The sequence below is a fragment of the Semicossyphus pulcher genome, unplaced genomic scaffold, assembly GCF_022749685.1.
Source record: "Semicossyphus pulcher isolate SPU_LCO1_2020_fin unplaced genomic scaffold, fSemPul1.0.p SCAF_4, whole genome shotgun sequence".
NCBI classification, from domain to species: domain Eukaryota; kingdom Metazoa; phylum Chordata; class Actinopteri; order Labriformes; family Labridae; genus Semicossyphus; species Semicossyphus pulcher.
The window spans coordinates 5067313-5083110 of record NW_027211715.1 but is presented as its reverse complement, the minus strand read 5'-3'; the positions used below and the strand labels follow the sequence as shown (position 1 = coordinate 5083110).

The 15798-nt window shown below is 42.6% G+C and overlaps 1 protein-coding gene across 2 annotated transcripts; it reads left to right on the top strand.

The window, feature by feature from the left end:
* The first annotated feature begins 355 nt into the window (after nt 1-355).
* amotl2a (angiomotin like 2a) lies at nt 356-9401 on the top strand. 2 transcript variants are annotated; one of them, XM_069680552.1, is made up of 11 exons: nt 356-500; nt 1317-2095; nt 2253-2406; nt 2909-3053; nt 3144-3236; nt 5080-5375; nt 6045-6238; nt 6351-6452; nt 6541-6686; nt 7002-7157; nt 7628-9401. In XM_069680552.1, the coding sequence occupies exons 2-11, from the start codon at nt 1386-1388 to the stop codon at nt 7711-7713; spliced, it is 2082 nt and encodes a 693-aa protein (XP_069536653.1). In that variant the 5' UTR covers nt 356-500; nt 1317-1385; the 3' UTR covers nt 7714-9401. The 2 variants fall into 2 exon arrangements, with proteins under 2 accessions (XP_069536653.1, XP_069536652.1); XM_069680551.1 differs by having other exon boundaries at nt 2250-2406.
* The last annotated feature ends 6397 nt before the right edge of the window (nt 9402-15798 follow it).

Sequence of the window (15798 nt, the reverse complement as noted above, 5' to 3'; positions counted from 1 at the left end):
CTGTCGCTCCTAAAACTGTAATGACTTCATTCTCCTTTAACTTCAGGAGCAGCAGGGACTTTAAGATGCTAAAACAACAACAAAAACAACAACAAGCTCTTTCCATGACACAGGCAGCCAGCTGAGAAGAGTGCTGCTGCTCTGAATCCAATTTTTGCTCAGCCTCCTCCCCCCTCTCCTCCCCTTCCCCCTTCTCCTCTCCCTCCTCCTCCCCTGTGCTCTGCTTTTGATCCCACAGGGACTTGGAGCCTTTACATTCCGGTCATTCCAGCCGCAGCGAACAATCGGCTCTCAGTTATTTATTGGTGCAGCTCGCGCTCCGCTCCGCTCAGTCTGCTGCTGGCTGTCCGCGCGCACACACCGAGAGTTACATGGAGGAGATCAGACGAAGAAGAAGTTTGGGATATTTGTGGACTATATTGTTGAATTGAGCGCAGCAGAAAACTGAGAGATTACGCCAGGCTTCGTTTACCTTTTCCTTGTTATGAGACTTTAATTCGGTAAGTTTTACGTTCATTTTTCTTCCGTTTATCTCTCGGCTGTTTTGTGTTTTGGATGCCTGATAACTGGAAGTCCAACTGGCAATGAATTGTTTGCATGGCGCAGTATGGATGTTTGATGAATTATATCAGTTTTTGATGCGAGTTTCAAAGATTTAGATACACTGGACTGGATTTTGATTTGTACGCATGCAGAATTAGAAACTAAATTAACCTACAAAATTGGTTTTTGATCGATTTAAGGCATTTCAGATACATTTTAAATATATTAATTCAAATAAAAACATTTTAGAGAAAACTTCTTTAATGAAACACTTTGCATTTTTACTATGTTTCCTGAAGGATCATATTTTGGGTGATGCATCAATGTAGTTTGTGACAAGATTGGGAAATCCGTCCGTTTTATTCACATAGCCGAACTGCTTCAATAGAAGTATACACTATTATGAGAATAATAAAAGGCAACAATGCATAAGATACTTAAATGAAACACGTTTTAAACAGCAAAAGTTAGCAGTCAGTTTGTGTGTTTACAGTGTCGGTTGACTATCACACTTCTGTCTGACTGGGGAAGTTATGCTTTAAAGTGTGTTGATAATAAAACTGGATCTGCACTGACATCACTGTCAGGGGTATTTCCAGCAACAGGTCATCAACTTACTGTGCAATGCAGTGTTTGAAAATTAAGTGAGAAGAATGCTGAGTATTTGCTTCTGCTGCTGGTGATAACAATGGGGTTGAGAAACCCTCCTTACATAGCAGAGACGGTATGATACACTGTGCTGCATCTGATCAAAATTGTTATTTTCCCCACAGATTTGTGAATTGTGAATCTCCAGACTGCCACTGTTGGCTGCTTTTTCTGCTCATTTCACACTGACTGAAATGAGAACCGCTGAGGACTCATCTGGAACGGTCCTGCACCGTCTCATCCAAGAGCAGCTTCGCTACGGGAATCTGACAGACACTCGCACGCTCCTGGCCATCCAGCAGCAGGCCCTGCGTGGAGGCAGCAGCAGCAGCGGTGGGGGTGCAGGGAGTCCTCGCTCCTCTCTGGAGAGCCTGACTCAGGACGAATCCCAGTACATGCAGATGTCAACACGACAGGAGCCTCAAGGCCAGGAGCACCAGGGGGACGGCCTGCACTCTGAGAGCCAGGTGTGCCACCTGTACCAGCTTCATGGAGAGGAGCTGCCCACCTACGAGGAGGCCAAGGCCCACTCGCAGTACCTGATCTCCCAGCAGGCTGAGCAGGAAGCCCCCTGCATGGACATAATGGGGAGTCACAGTGAGGGACAGTGGGATTTAAAGAGGGAGCATGCTCGCTCCCTCAGCGAGAGGCTCTTGCAGCTTTCTCTGGAGAGGAGTGGACCTCGGCACAGTGCGGCTCTGAGCTCCTCACACAGCTATCCCCAGCTGTACAATAATAATGTTGTGCTGGCTCATGAAGGGACCCAGCAGAGCATGGAGCAGCGTGGACCTCCCCCGGACTATCCTGTCTTTGCCAGACATCCTGGATATATGCTGAGCCACTCACAGGAGCATGGACAGTACTACAGAGACCCTCCTCCCCCGTTTTACACCCAGAATCACAGGTAACAGATGGAAAACTCTATGGAATTATAATTTAGTTTGGGAATGAGATAAAACGAGGTCAAATTCATTGCCCCAGATAAAGCTTTCATTCATTAATTCCTACACCTTGTGGTATTCAGCGGTGTTGTAATGATTACTCATGTCTCCCCTCAGCAGGTATGTGTCTGCTCAGTCCCAGGTGGCTCACAACAGCCACACCACAGCAGCCTCCAGCAATAACTCAGCTCAGACCGACATGTTGATGCGGGAGAACGAGCGGCTCAGGAAGGAGCTGGAGGTCTATGTTGAGAAGGCCGCCAGGCTGCAGAAGGTGAGTAATGATCAGAGCTGTTGGCTCTTGGAGGGTGTTGAAACCATAAAACAATGGTTTCTTGCCAGTTCAAGTCGGGGGGGATAATCTGTCTGACATAATATTTACTTCATCGAGGAGTAACACACAAATCTCCTAGTTCTTAATCATTTCTTTTAAGGTGTGTGACTTTGTAAGAATGTTCTCCACCAGTTTGGTGCTGAGATTTTCCACCTCTGGAATGCCTACATCTCATCCTTCCCCCTTTGTCTTTCAAACATGCTGGCATTTTGCCACAAAAGCAGATAAATGCCCCGACACCTGGGGCCCACAAGTGTTCGCTCAGGAATGCTGATTCCCACATTTCACTTGCGCATAGTCTTATGAGCCATTTGCCTTAGGGCAGTAAAAAAGAAATGCAGAGGTGACTAATTGGCCTCGCTATATTAACAAACCACAGTGCAGACAGTGGATGTGGATGACTCTCCCAGAGACTGATCATCTTCTCACATGTTCTTCCCAGTTGGAGTTGGAGATTCAGAGGATTTCTGAAGCGTATGAGACTCTGATGAAAGGATCTGCCAAGCGGGAAACTCTGGAGAAAACAATGAGGAATAAACTAGAGGCCGAGATCAAGAGGATGCACGACTTTAACAGAGACCTAAGAGGTATGTGTTGGACCCAAATCTGTCCTGGTGCTGCTAAGCCCGCTTTAAACTGTGTGTAACCCTCATGTTTCTTTGTTATCCTCCTTTCAGAACAACTCGACACAGCTACCAAACAGCGTTCGGCCAAGGAGGCAGAGTGTTCAGACCAGAGACAGCACGTCTTCGTTAAACTGCTCGAGCAAAGTAAGTTTATGTCTGCATGAGTGTTTTATTTAAGAAACTTTTCAATGCATGATTTATAGCAGAGAAAAGTAGACTTGAGGCTTAGATCCTGACTGATATATTGGCTGGCCGATACTCTGTGCCAATATCACAGATATAGTGGTATGGAATGGCCTGGGAGGAATTGTCAAAATATGGTGCGACCTGCTTTTATTATCAGCCGCTTAGATTATTAATCATGTTTGTTGCTTGAAAAGTGTTTCAGTGAGCTCAACTCAGCTCAATATATTGGTCAGCCGATAATATGGGCCGATATCTGTCTATGACTTGTATATCAGTATCTGCCTTAGTGTTGTCAAATATGCGCCAATTTGAAAAAAATCTGCCTCAAAATTCCATATTGGTCGTGAGGTTCTTTTTTTTACTGATTTGATAAATCTCACTTCCCAGAGAAGCCCTGAACAAAGGCAGGAACATAGTTGAGCAGGGTTTGGTTTCCTCCGTCAGTGAGGTGGTGGGTTATAAAAGCTGTCCCCGCATGTCAGGACACAAATGGCTCCATCTCTAATGTGAAGAGTTACTCTAGACGCCAGCCATTTTTTCATAGCCGCAGTAAATGTGGCCTGGATTCCAGGAATTTTTTTGGTATTTCAGGCTGTTCCAGCGTTAGGGAAACCTCCCTCCCTCCCTCCCTCCCTTCCTCTCCTCAACCCCCCTGCTCAGCTTTGCATCACTGCTGACTTCCCTCCTCGAGGGGAACTAATAAGTCTGGGACTCCAGGGCATCCAGGCCCGACTTAACATGACCTCTGGCTCGCTCACTCTCCTTGTTTGGGCATTTCTTTACTTCATGGTTTAATAATTATCGGCCAGTTGTGAATATTTCTTTCCTCTTTTTCATTTTGTGCAGGGATACGCTAAAGAGTAAACTGAACTAATGTTTTATTTGTAGAGTATAAGAGCCAGGCGTAACAAAAATGTGTAGCACGGATTTTAGGAATGAAGTCAAAATATCAAACATATCCTCAATGAAGATCAATTATCACCAGAAGTTTATTCTCAACTTATTGACTTTATTCTTGAAACTGCACTGCACTTAATTTTCTATCCAAAATACTACCACTTCCACAGCAGTTACATAACCATCAATACTGCTCACATTACCTTGCTGGAATGCCTTTTGCACTTTTCTGTGTATTTTAAACAGCCATGTGACTGTCTTTAGCCATAACATCAGAAATATTGTCTGTTTCCAGTTCCTGAAAAAGTTATCTTGGAGCAGCAGAAGCAGAAAGCACATTTAAATCATAATAGGTGGATGTTTAAGTCTTTTTTTCCCCCAAGGGCCACTTGAATTATATTTTGAGCTGCTTGTTTACTTCACGTCCTTAGAAGCATTCCAGAGCTTTTCCCAGTACAAGGCTATGCCTGTGTGCGTAAGTGGATAAGAGGAAGTCTGCATTCCCTCCACAGGCATGCAGGCGTGTTGTGTAATCAACCCCCTTTTAAAGTGGCACAACAGACTAACTGGATTTCCTTTCTGAAACATTCCATTAAAACATCCACCAACTTTACCAAGTGTATTAAAAATATTATGTTTTATTGTTTTTGTAAAATTGGTTGTAACCTTTTGATTCATGACATTTTTGTTGAACCACATGCTTTATGGCGGTGGTGCGTAAGAGTCCCTTGTTGGGTCACATTCCAGTCAAAGTATGATTCCCTGAGCCGATTCAGCCTCTTAATGACCCAATCAATGGCTGCTGAACCCTTGATATAAAGTACGCTCTTCTTTAGCATTAACTTGTTCAAGGCTGCTATTGTTCCAGGACTAGAGATTTTAACCTCCCTTTTCTGTATCTTAGATGAAGAGCAGCAGCGGGAGCGGGAGCAGCTGGAGCGGCAGATACAGCACCTTCGTGTCTCCGGGGAGGAGTGCCAGCGGAGACGGGAGATCCTCGAGCAGGCTCTGGCCACGACTCAGGCCCGCAACCGGCAGCTGGAGGAGGAACTGCAGCGGAAGAGAGCCTACGTGGAGAAAGTGGAGCGGCTTCAGAGTGCACTGGCTCAGCTGCAGGCGGCCTGCGAGAAGAGGGAAGCGCTCGAGCTGCGGCTGCGCACGCGACTGGAGCAGGAGCTGAAAAGTCTCAGGGCCCAACAGGTGAGGAAAAGTTTAAACATACCCATGTGTTTTTATTATGTGTGTAACTTAAAGCAAAATATCGAGCTGGGTGTTAATTAGCTTAGCTTGGCATAAAGACTGGAAGCAGGGGGAACAGCTATCCTGGACATAAACAGCATCTCTAAAAGGATACTAATTTACATGTTCCATTTTTTGTAAGCAGATTTTGTATCTGTTGACAAAGCCAGGCTAGCAGCTTCCACCTACTTTCAGTCTTGATGCAAAGCTAAGCTAACATGCTGTTACCGTGTAGCTTCATTTTAGTGTACAGATGTAAAAGTGGTATCAATCTTTCAACTGACTCTGGCCAAGAAAACAACAATTAGCTTAGATTAGCTTAGCTTAGAATAAAGGCTTAATGCAGTGGAAGGCTTAAAGGAGCTAGCCTGTTTTTTCCAGCACATCTAAAGGTTGCTATTTTATGCGTTCTATCTTCTTTGTTTAAGCCCTAAAAATGTGCTTTAGGGTGCTAGTATGTAGCCTTTTGTGAGGCTAGCAGTTTCCCCCTACTTTCTGTGTTTATGCTAAGCTATGCTAAGCAGCTGCTGCTGTGTAACTTCATATTTAGATGAAAAAGTGACTGAGCATCTACAAAGTTTTTGGTTCCCTAAAAGCTTTATGCTAATATCTGTTTTTCCATTTTCTCAGTCTCAGAACCAGGCAGCCGACTCCACAGCTTCAGAGCTGAGCTCCTCCACGCTGCAGCAGCAGCAGCTGAGGGAGAAAGAGGAGCGGATTCTGGCTCTGGAAGCAGACATCACCAAGTGGGAGCAAAAGTACCTGGAGGAGAGCACCATGAGGCAGTTTGCAATGGACGCAGCTGCCACAGCTGCTGCACAGAGGTACGACAAAACATGCAAACTTATAGCTAATATTATATTATAAAAACATCTGATAATCACAAATGTATTGAAGTCTAAGGACCTTTTTAACCATCTTTTATTGTCTTTGCAGAGATACAACCATCATCAATCATTCACCTCGGCATTCTCCAAACAGCAGTTTTAATGATAATCTGCCTTTGTCGAGTCAGAGGCATCAGGAGATGGAGAACAGGTACATATCTTTCCATGTCCTTGTTAATTAAGGGTCATTTCCAGCTTCTCGTTGGCTTGTGATCTAACGGTGTGTTCAATGTGTTCAGGATGCGTGCACTCCATGCTCAGCTCCTGGAGAAGGACGCCGTGATCAAAGTCCTCCAGCAGCGCTCCAGATGGGAGCAGGGCAAGCTTCGTCTTGCAAGATCCGTCCCCTCTATCAACACTGTGACCGGCAGCACGGAGAGTAAAGGTGAGAACAAGATGTTTCCCCCACTGCCAGGAATTCAGAATCTATAATGACACATGCTATTAAGCGACAACTGGCAGACTGGTCAGCGACGCCAGACAGAATGTACACTTCCTAAAAAAAAGTGCATGACAACCCTTTGGTGTCCCTCAAATAGACAACATGTTTTTAAACTGGAATGCATATCGGCTCTCACTCCAGAATAGCTTCATCCAGAATAGTCATGGGAAGAACTCAACAGGGCAGATGTTCGGGAGTGTGTAAATGTGGATGTAAGCGGGTAATTAAGCAGCCTCCTCCCTTTGTCTGTGTTTGTAGGAAAGAGCCTCTCCGATGACCAGACAGGTGCTGCTGTGCTGCAGATCCAGTCCCGAGTGATGCCCAAGCGCCCGAGCCGAGACTCCAGCACCCAGAGTGACGAGGCCCTGCAGGAGCCTGAGCTCACAGCAGAGCCGAGCAAGCTGAGGACGGCTGGTAAGTTTATAGTTTTAGCATTTCACACCCAATCACTACCACACAAACCACAGCTTTTAAAGTCCCCCTTTAATTATAATCATATTTGACTACAACTTAAGTGTAACCAGGCCCTGGATCCGAACAGACTTAAAGATGTGTTCAGACTGAAAGCTAAGCCTTTTTTTATGCTGGTTTAACCAGATGACTGGACATGAATAACTTTTATCACAAAAATGATCTATCAAAACTATATTAAAAACAAGCACTTTAAAAGAAGCTTGTGTATTGAATAAACACAAATGATCCTGCTGTCAAACATTTCTTCCAATCCGGTCTGAACACATCTTTATGTACTGCTGATAGAAACTCTAAACCTTGATGGTAAAATTAAACCAGTTGTCTCGTGCAGCTTTGCAAACAGCAGCTCTTATTTGCTTTTGCATACCAAAGTTTGTTTTTCTAATCTGCTAATTTTATCTTCCCTGCAGACGCCGCAGAGGAGCCAAAGGCAGCACTCAAGACATTCAAGAGCATCAACAGCTCAGACGCAGAGGTGGTTGAAATCCTCATTTGAGTGCTGGCTGCAGCTGATATGACTGAGCGATGACAGAGACACTTGGCTGAGTCGTTAAAGGCCTTCTTTGACGTCGGGCCACGAGTAAAGAACGTCTGAGCGTCTGTCGTCAATGTGAATGAGCATGCAGAGTCCAGAATGTGGAGCAGTTTGAAGAGGAGAGCTGAGCTCTCTTTCTTCTGCACAATCGACTCATGAGTCAGAACTCTTCATGGTACCTGGACAGTATTGTGCGAGATGATAGGAACCGGGCTGCTGATTGTGCATATGTGGTGCATGTTACTTTTTATGTGTTGTATTTATATTTATATAATTGCTGCTCATATTGTGATGTATTGTGTTGTTTGACGATAAGATGAACAAGGGTCACTTGTCTTGCTCTGCTCCACTTAAGTTATATACAAATGTACCTGCTTTTCTGGATTACGTGTGCATCTTATCTTTGTTTTGTTAACTTTATTCTGATTTCCAGTAGCGATCCTGTTACCATGCCCTCTGAGAGTAATGGGAATATTTATAAAATGACTCAGTGTAAGCACCCTCTGTGTTTCCATGCTGCGTTTGGGGATTATTCTGTTTAACAGAACAACTCAAACCTAAATTAACAGTTGCCCCTCTCTTTAAAATACATTCGGGCCCCTGCTCACAGCTCAGAGGAGGATTTTGAAACTTCCTTTGAATGCGGAGCCTGCAGAACCTCTGCTCATTTCTCGCTCAAAAAAGCCTGCGAGGATTGACAGCGTTTCACGGAGGTCTAATTTTCCAGATCCCGGGTTAATGTTTGGGGCCTCTTATGGCGGCTGCCCAGCATTTCGCTCCCCTCCGCTGACACGCTGGAGCTAATCTTCTCACATTCCCCTCACTGAGGGAATGCTCCCGTTAAAGAAAAAAGGCTATCTAAAGTCTGACCCCTCGCCCTTGTTAAAATGGCACGCATTCTCCACATGATTCCTTTTCTGGGGCTGGTTATTTCTCCTGAGCCGTGGTGGCTGGTTCCACCATGAGCACAGAAACGGTCAACTATAATTGGCCTGCATTTGCTCCTCTATTTGTTGTCCCCATCACTGTGTTATATTCAGCTGTGTTTGCTCCATTGCTCAAGTATCTGACATTTCTGAGTGGACTTACATGGTATCTTCTATTTATTTCTCTGAACACTGCTGAATGTAGACCTTCTTTTTGTATTGAACTGGAATGTGCCACAATTCAGAGGGAAATATCGCTTAAACTCGACAGTAATTGATTTGTGAAGAAGCTCATCATCTTGACAACACTATCACAGGAGACTTGGTGTCCATCAAACATGTGAAATGTCAAACTTCTGGTATTCCCCTTCAAGCTTTCCATCATATTTCCCGTCACAGTGCATCTGCTGGTCAGTGCAGTGTGCCTTTGGACGTCATGCCCTTCACTTTGTTTGGATTGTGTTTACATGAATGGCTGTTTGAAGTGAGAAAAGTTTAATATATTTTGTAGTTTTTCATTTATATTCTGTATTTGTATTGTTTTTTTTCCGGTGCCAAAGATGTACTCTACGTTTAAGTTATAACCGATGAAACACACAAAAGGTCCCGTTCAGGCGCCTTGCTTCAGCTGGTTGAGACATTTTGTTGTGGCTGTGAACTTTTGTAAAGGAAACATTTGTATGCCTTAACATTTCACTATAATAGATTAAAATTCTTAATATATGTCTGATAAAAGGCTTCCTGTTTTGATTTGTTGCACTGCTTTTAATACAGTTCATGTATTGGAGCGATTTTTAAACCCTTCTGATGTCTGAGGCCTCAGCGAAGGTTGGCTAAATAATGCTCTTATATGAAAAGACCTCCGCTCAGGACCTTCACTGATTGTTCATTCAACGTAGCTGTGGCCCTTAATCTTAATACATAAGAGACATTATTTAAGGTGTCAAAACACATAAAATAAGGGATTTATTCACCTTACAGCAAGTTACAAAAGGTTTGTTTTTGTCTGCTCATCAGAACTTCTGTTAGTTTTTGGCCAGTGTATCTCACATTAACAACCAACCCTGATCAGACCTCTCCGAAAACATGGCAAAAAGTCCCTTTAACTTCACAACTCAGAGGATATGACACTAACATGTCTGTTGACCCCAGTCTCTGCCATGGCTGAAGAGTGCAAACGCACTACATGCTAGAGATAGACCGATATGGCTTTTTCAGGGCCGATACCGATTATTAGTAGTCAAGGAGGCCGATAACCGATATTTGGAGCCGATATTCATTTGCAGTAAAAGTGAAAATATTGCCGTCAAAACTTTGAATAATACAAACTCCAACACTTAACTTTGTTTAAATGCCTTGAAGCATATGTTTATTAAAAAACAAACAAAAAGCGCAGGGAGTTCCCAGGGTAAGCAGCATCTCTTATAAAGTTAAGTGAAAATTTAAATAAATAAATAAATAACTTCCTGAAGTTTTATAAAGTAAATAAAACAAAGTTAAATAAAATTTGCAAAGAAATGAACTCTTATTGGCTGTTGGATTAAAAAAAACAAAAACGGTGCCGATATGCGTCAAAATGCCGCATATCGGCCCGGACGATAATCGCTGCAAAAAATGTTATTCGTTCAGACCATAGACTATATTAAATGATGGACAACATGTCAGCTCCCCAAAAGTGGAGCCAAACCCTCTCTATCACCCCCTGCTGACTGGCTGCAGTCATAAAGCACGCCTCCTCCATGTTAACAGATGGGACATGAGTCAAACTATAAAATCAAAATACACGTCAAATACATTTTTCTCAAACATGGTTTCTGTCATTATAGTTAGTTATTAACATGCTGATTTTTGTCCGAGTGTTCATTTTTCTGACAAGTTTACTTTTAATTACTTATTTGATGTCAAAATGATGATTGACAAATCCGGCTCCTGCAGCCGATCTGTTCCAGATTAGCAGAGGAGGATCAGCGCGAGGAGATGTAACTAAAACAATCACTACAGTCGTTTTTTCTGCTTCAGACCAACACAAGAAGCTGTTCTGCTGTTAAATATGCCGATGTGCTGGATCTTTGCTGTTTTTTTCCCCGCTGATCTCTACTGCTCAGTCTCAGGCTCCAAATAACGTCACCAGTGCACCATGACAGCTCCCGCTCCGGGGGTTAATTTGCCTTTAAACAAGTACAATGAGAGGAGGTGCCTCGTCCACCTTTTTATGCAGTCTAATGATTCAGAAAGACAATTTCAAAAACACATAGCTCAAGACAAATACAACTATGGAAACACATTTTGAATTAAAAATATCCAAATCAAATGCTTCAGCAGCAATCATACTGCAAATAAATAATCAAAGCAAAGTCAAAGTCAGTTTATTTGTTTTGTACTTTTGTATGTTTTTTAAAATTTGCATCGTTTCTGAATTTGGAGCTTCAAAGGTCCTGAAACCCAATAAAATGTATTAGCTGCTAAATGTATGTAACTCACTTTACATAAGCCAGTCAATGTAACTTGGGGATGACAGACACATCGCAAACTTACACAATAGATACCAAGTCATTGAACTTACTAGCCGACATTAGCCACATTAGCTAAACCGAGAAAGGTTGTATATGTGGAAGTTTTTAATCACTTAAGAATTCAACTTTTCTTTTATGTGGGGCATCAAGTTTTTCTTCCACTGTGGGCGTAAGAGGGGGTAGTGAAATGTTTGTATTTCTGTCTCTCATGGAGAAAATGAAGTCTGTGGTCAGCTCGATACCATGATGCTCATGACAGATTCATCAATGTTTCCACAGACAGTCCTTGAGAGTAACACATGTATGCTCAGTATGTTCCTAACAGTTGGATAATGCTAAATATACAGCTTCTGTGGAGTGATATTACCATTTTGGTTTTTCAGTTTCATCAACAGGCAGCTGTTTGTGGCAGAAAAAGCTCTGAAACCTCCCCCTGCTCAGCACCAACGGCAGACAAAGTTAGCACCTATCATGTGAACATAGAACATAAAGCACTGACCCCTTGAAGAGACAGCGTCAGCAAAAAGTAGAGACCAAAACAGAGCTAAAAGGAGGACGAATACCAGGCCAGAATCACTGCTCTGCAAATAAATTCTAACTTAAAGGTGATTGGTTTTTGTGTTTGTGCTTGTTTGGCGGCCCTCTATAGGCTGAAGGAAATAATAAACACACTGAATAATTTCTTCTTCTCAGAGGCTTTAAATCGAGCAATGACGAAAGATGTAATTTGATGAAGTTGTGCCGAAGTGTGGGATCATGGGAGTTGATTAATCTAATGTGACTAAATAGCCACAAAGTCAAATTAGCTAACGGAAACAGTTCACTATTTCCTTCTCTGCTAGATTACATGTGGTGTTTCCTGTAAAAAACTCCTGTATGAAACTCAACTACCCAGGACCAATTGACATACACAGAGCACAGCCAAGCTCCACTCAGAAAAGCCCCAGCCAGCCTCGAACCTAGAACCTTCTATCTGTGAGTCAGTCGTGCTAACCATTAGCCACCCTGACGCTCTTCAGTACTTACCTGTTTGAGTCTATTTTCCATTACATTATGATACTTTAGAGAAAGGCCCCATCCAGAAGGTTATTTGTTTTGAACTTACGTTTAAATGCACTCTTCGATACACGGGACGGGCGCTCCATTCACCGCGCTCCATTCCCTTTCTTAGGAGGACCTATTAGAGAGTTGAACTGATTATAGTTTTGCTCAATCATAGTGGTATGTGACTGCACTGGAAATGGGAATATGATTGATGGTCGTGAAGAGGTGGGAATCGAACCAATCTCATTTCTTTAGAAATGTTTTTAATATTACATGATACCTTTCGTTGCGCTTTAGATCCATGGTTCTCAACTGGTGGGTTGGGACCCATTTCATTGGGTTGTGGATATGTGCTCTGGAAAAAACAGTTGTTACTGTGCTTTTATTTTGAAGGACGCGCTTCCTATGACATTCATGTAGTAGTAGCGTAGTATAGTTACACTCCACTGATTGGCCACAGTTACATTCTTGAAACGTGATGAGCCCTACAGAAGAAGATTTTGGTTGACTATTAACGCCGTGTTTTGTTATGTTGACATGCTGTGATGTTTCGTTCAGTCTCAGGTCCAAACTTACTTTTTTCATGAAATAAATTTGATCAGTTGAAAAAAATTGAGTGGCGAGTTGTCATTAAGGAGGTGGTGGGCCCTGAGGCGATCTTTATCTTTATAAAAGCCACATCACTGGATAATAATCTTTGGAGCATTAATCAGGATAATGAAACATTTCCTCACTGATTGCTGAAAATAGTTTGATAAGAAGTTCATCTCTGTGAAGAACATGTTATCTTTATCTACATCTTTAAACCCTATCGCCAGTGAACTGCCCCAAAGGTTTTATATTGGTAAGTCATAACCTTGGCACCATTTGTGATAACACCCACATTCAGGGAAAACATCATTAACTCCAACTGCATCAGAGGCATGAAATCTGTGCACAAAGTCAGAGCTCAGCCAGCCTTAATGCTTAATCTTCATGGCTTTTGAGCAAGATGTTTGATTCGTTATGGTTTGCACCTTTAAAATGATGCTTTTAAGACATTTACCCTTACCTGTAGCCCTTATATTTTCTATGAATCATCAAGGAAACAAGTCCCTGAAGGCCGACAAACATCACTGATGTTTTCAGTGTTGAGAATTTGTAGTGATTTACACGTACTTAAAATAGAAGTTACTACATTTGCAGTCGCTTGTTGATGCCTTATGTTTTGTAATTTTGCCTCCACCACACACTTGACCTTTTGTAGTGGATAAGTGTCGACACAGCGACAGCATCATCATGAATACACCGCTCGAATTTCAGCCTGAGGAAGAATCATCATGGCTGTACTTAAATGAACATGTTGGAACTTATTGCAGTAAGCCCAATTAAGTGTCATGTGACTTACCGTCCATCCCAGTCAATCATAGGGCTGACACATATAGAGGCAGACAATTGTTCACGCTCACACTCACACCTACCGTCAGTTTCAGAGTCACCAATGAACCTAACGAGCATGTCTTTGGAAGTCTCATACACGAACAGGGAGAACATGCAAACTCCAAACAGAAAGGCCCTCCATGTCCGAACCGGGATTCGAACCAGGAACCTTTCAGGAACTTCTGACTTTTTGTATTATATTTTGCCCAATGACCAATCTAAATTTCTGAGGGCAGATGTATTGTACTTCTAATTCTTCCAATCAGAGTATGTGGAATCTTGTAAAGTCATTTTCCCAAGTCACTCTAGCCTGCTTTGTGTTCTGAACATCAAAACTTAAGCAAATAAGGAAATACTTGGAATTTCAGCCCCCATCATCAAAAGAGGATCTTGTTTCACATGATGTTAAATCGTGCTGCTGACTGTGATGAAGCTATAAATTCTAAGAGCATGGTTTCACGAGCCTCTTTGGAGTGTGGAGGAAAGTTGAAGTAGATTGCAAATAGAAATGTGTAACTTTTAGGTCCGTTCCTTTCTCTATGTGTGTGATTTATGTTATCAGATATCATAGTGCACACAGCCTTTAGATGCAGAAAAACCTCTGCAAACTTTGACTTTTAATGTAAATATTTTTGCCTTCCTTCTTCCCCCTGTGAGCTCGGGTTGGCATTCCATAGATGCCACACATTTTCCTCCCGCTGCCTTTACTTGTTGTAGCCGAGTGCCACTTTTCTCAGCCTCGAAAAGGCTGCAATAATAAATCCCCTGGATCTGCCGAATGCCTTTTTAAGCTGGGACACATGTTGCACATTGCGGCCTGTGATTTACCATTATTTTAGCCCCATTTGTGCTCGGGCAGATCACATTTCAAATATTTCATCCTAATAAAAGCACATGTTAGACAAGAGCCCAAACTGTGAGTTATGTTGGGGGCTCCTGTAGGTGAAAGGTTATGATTACGTGACTCCAAGTTAGAAATCCATTCCGCTCCAGTGAACTGAAGTCATCATCATCATGCAGCCAGGAGGAAGGAAAATTCAACCTTTCGTACATGTATGCATTCCTCACACATCTGGAGTCCTGCAGGAATCACTGCGATTGTCGTCACCACTGTTGCATTTCTCACAATGATTTCACCACTTTGACTCCCAGCGACGGTTAAAGGTTCTCACTTCACCGCAGCATCAGTCATAGCAGATCATAAAGAACAGATGTCATGAAGTGAGCTTTGTTGGGAGCTCATAAGGAGCCTCCTTGTTAGTTAAACATGGTTCATAAACTGGAGAGTCATGTGAAATAATGTGCATTCTTTACATTGCACGTTTAAAGTCATGCACTATCCGTGTCATTATGTGTGTAAATCAATTAGTCTGCCAGCAAAAGAGGGGACAATTGGTTACAAATCATCTGATCCTCTTGGAGGCCCTTCAGCACATTTTTCACTAAAAGCCTGTGTGAAATGTTTGGAAAAATAACTGCAGCTCTGTGTTTTGCCTTAATTTCCATGGAGATTCCAAAACTTCCTGCCTACAGCACTCATGGAATGTGCCCCCACTCCACCCCCGAAACTTTTCCACATAAATCAGGGCACCGTCGAATTTTAGGGCTGTTACAGAGAGGGAGCAAACCTCTGATAGCAGTTCATTTTTAGGCGGCGTTTTGCTTAAGGTGTTCGGCGTGGCCGGGTTGCAGCAAGAGCGCCACACCTGTTCTGCTTCTCTGCTGCCTCCTCTAGTGAAATCTTCCACCTTTATCTAAATTCTTCTAGCTATGTAGGATTAGCGTGACCTAGTAAGTATAAAAAGTGATCATTACCTTTGTGTAGGAAGTACACACACATGTCCTTGTAAAGGGATTATTGTGTAACACAAATCAAGTCACCCATGTGGAATACATTTACAAACTTTGTTTGTTTATTTCACTGCCAGAACATTGCTGTTCAAAACAAAATTGCGAACAATGCGACATCTTTATAAGACTTCTGATTTCTTCTTTGTTCTCTAGATCAGATATGTTTCCTGTTGTTGCATTCAGCAGTCTTTCTGCTCGTAATATGAAAGTATGCTGTGGAAATACATGAAATTTAAAGCAGACTTGTTTCAATTCTTTATTACTCTTCTGTTAACTGTTGGTCTCTAAATCTC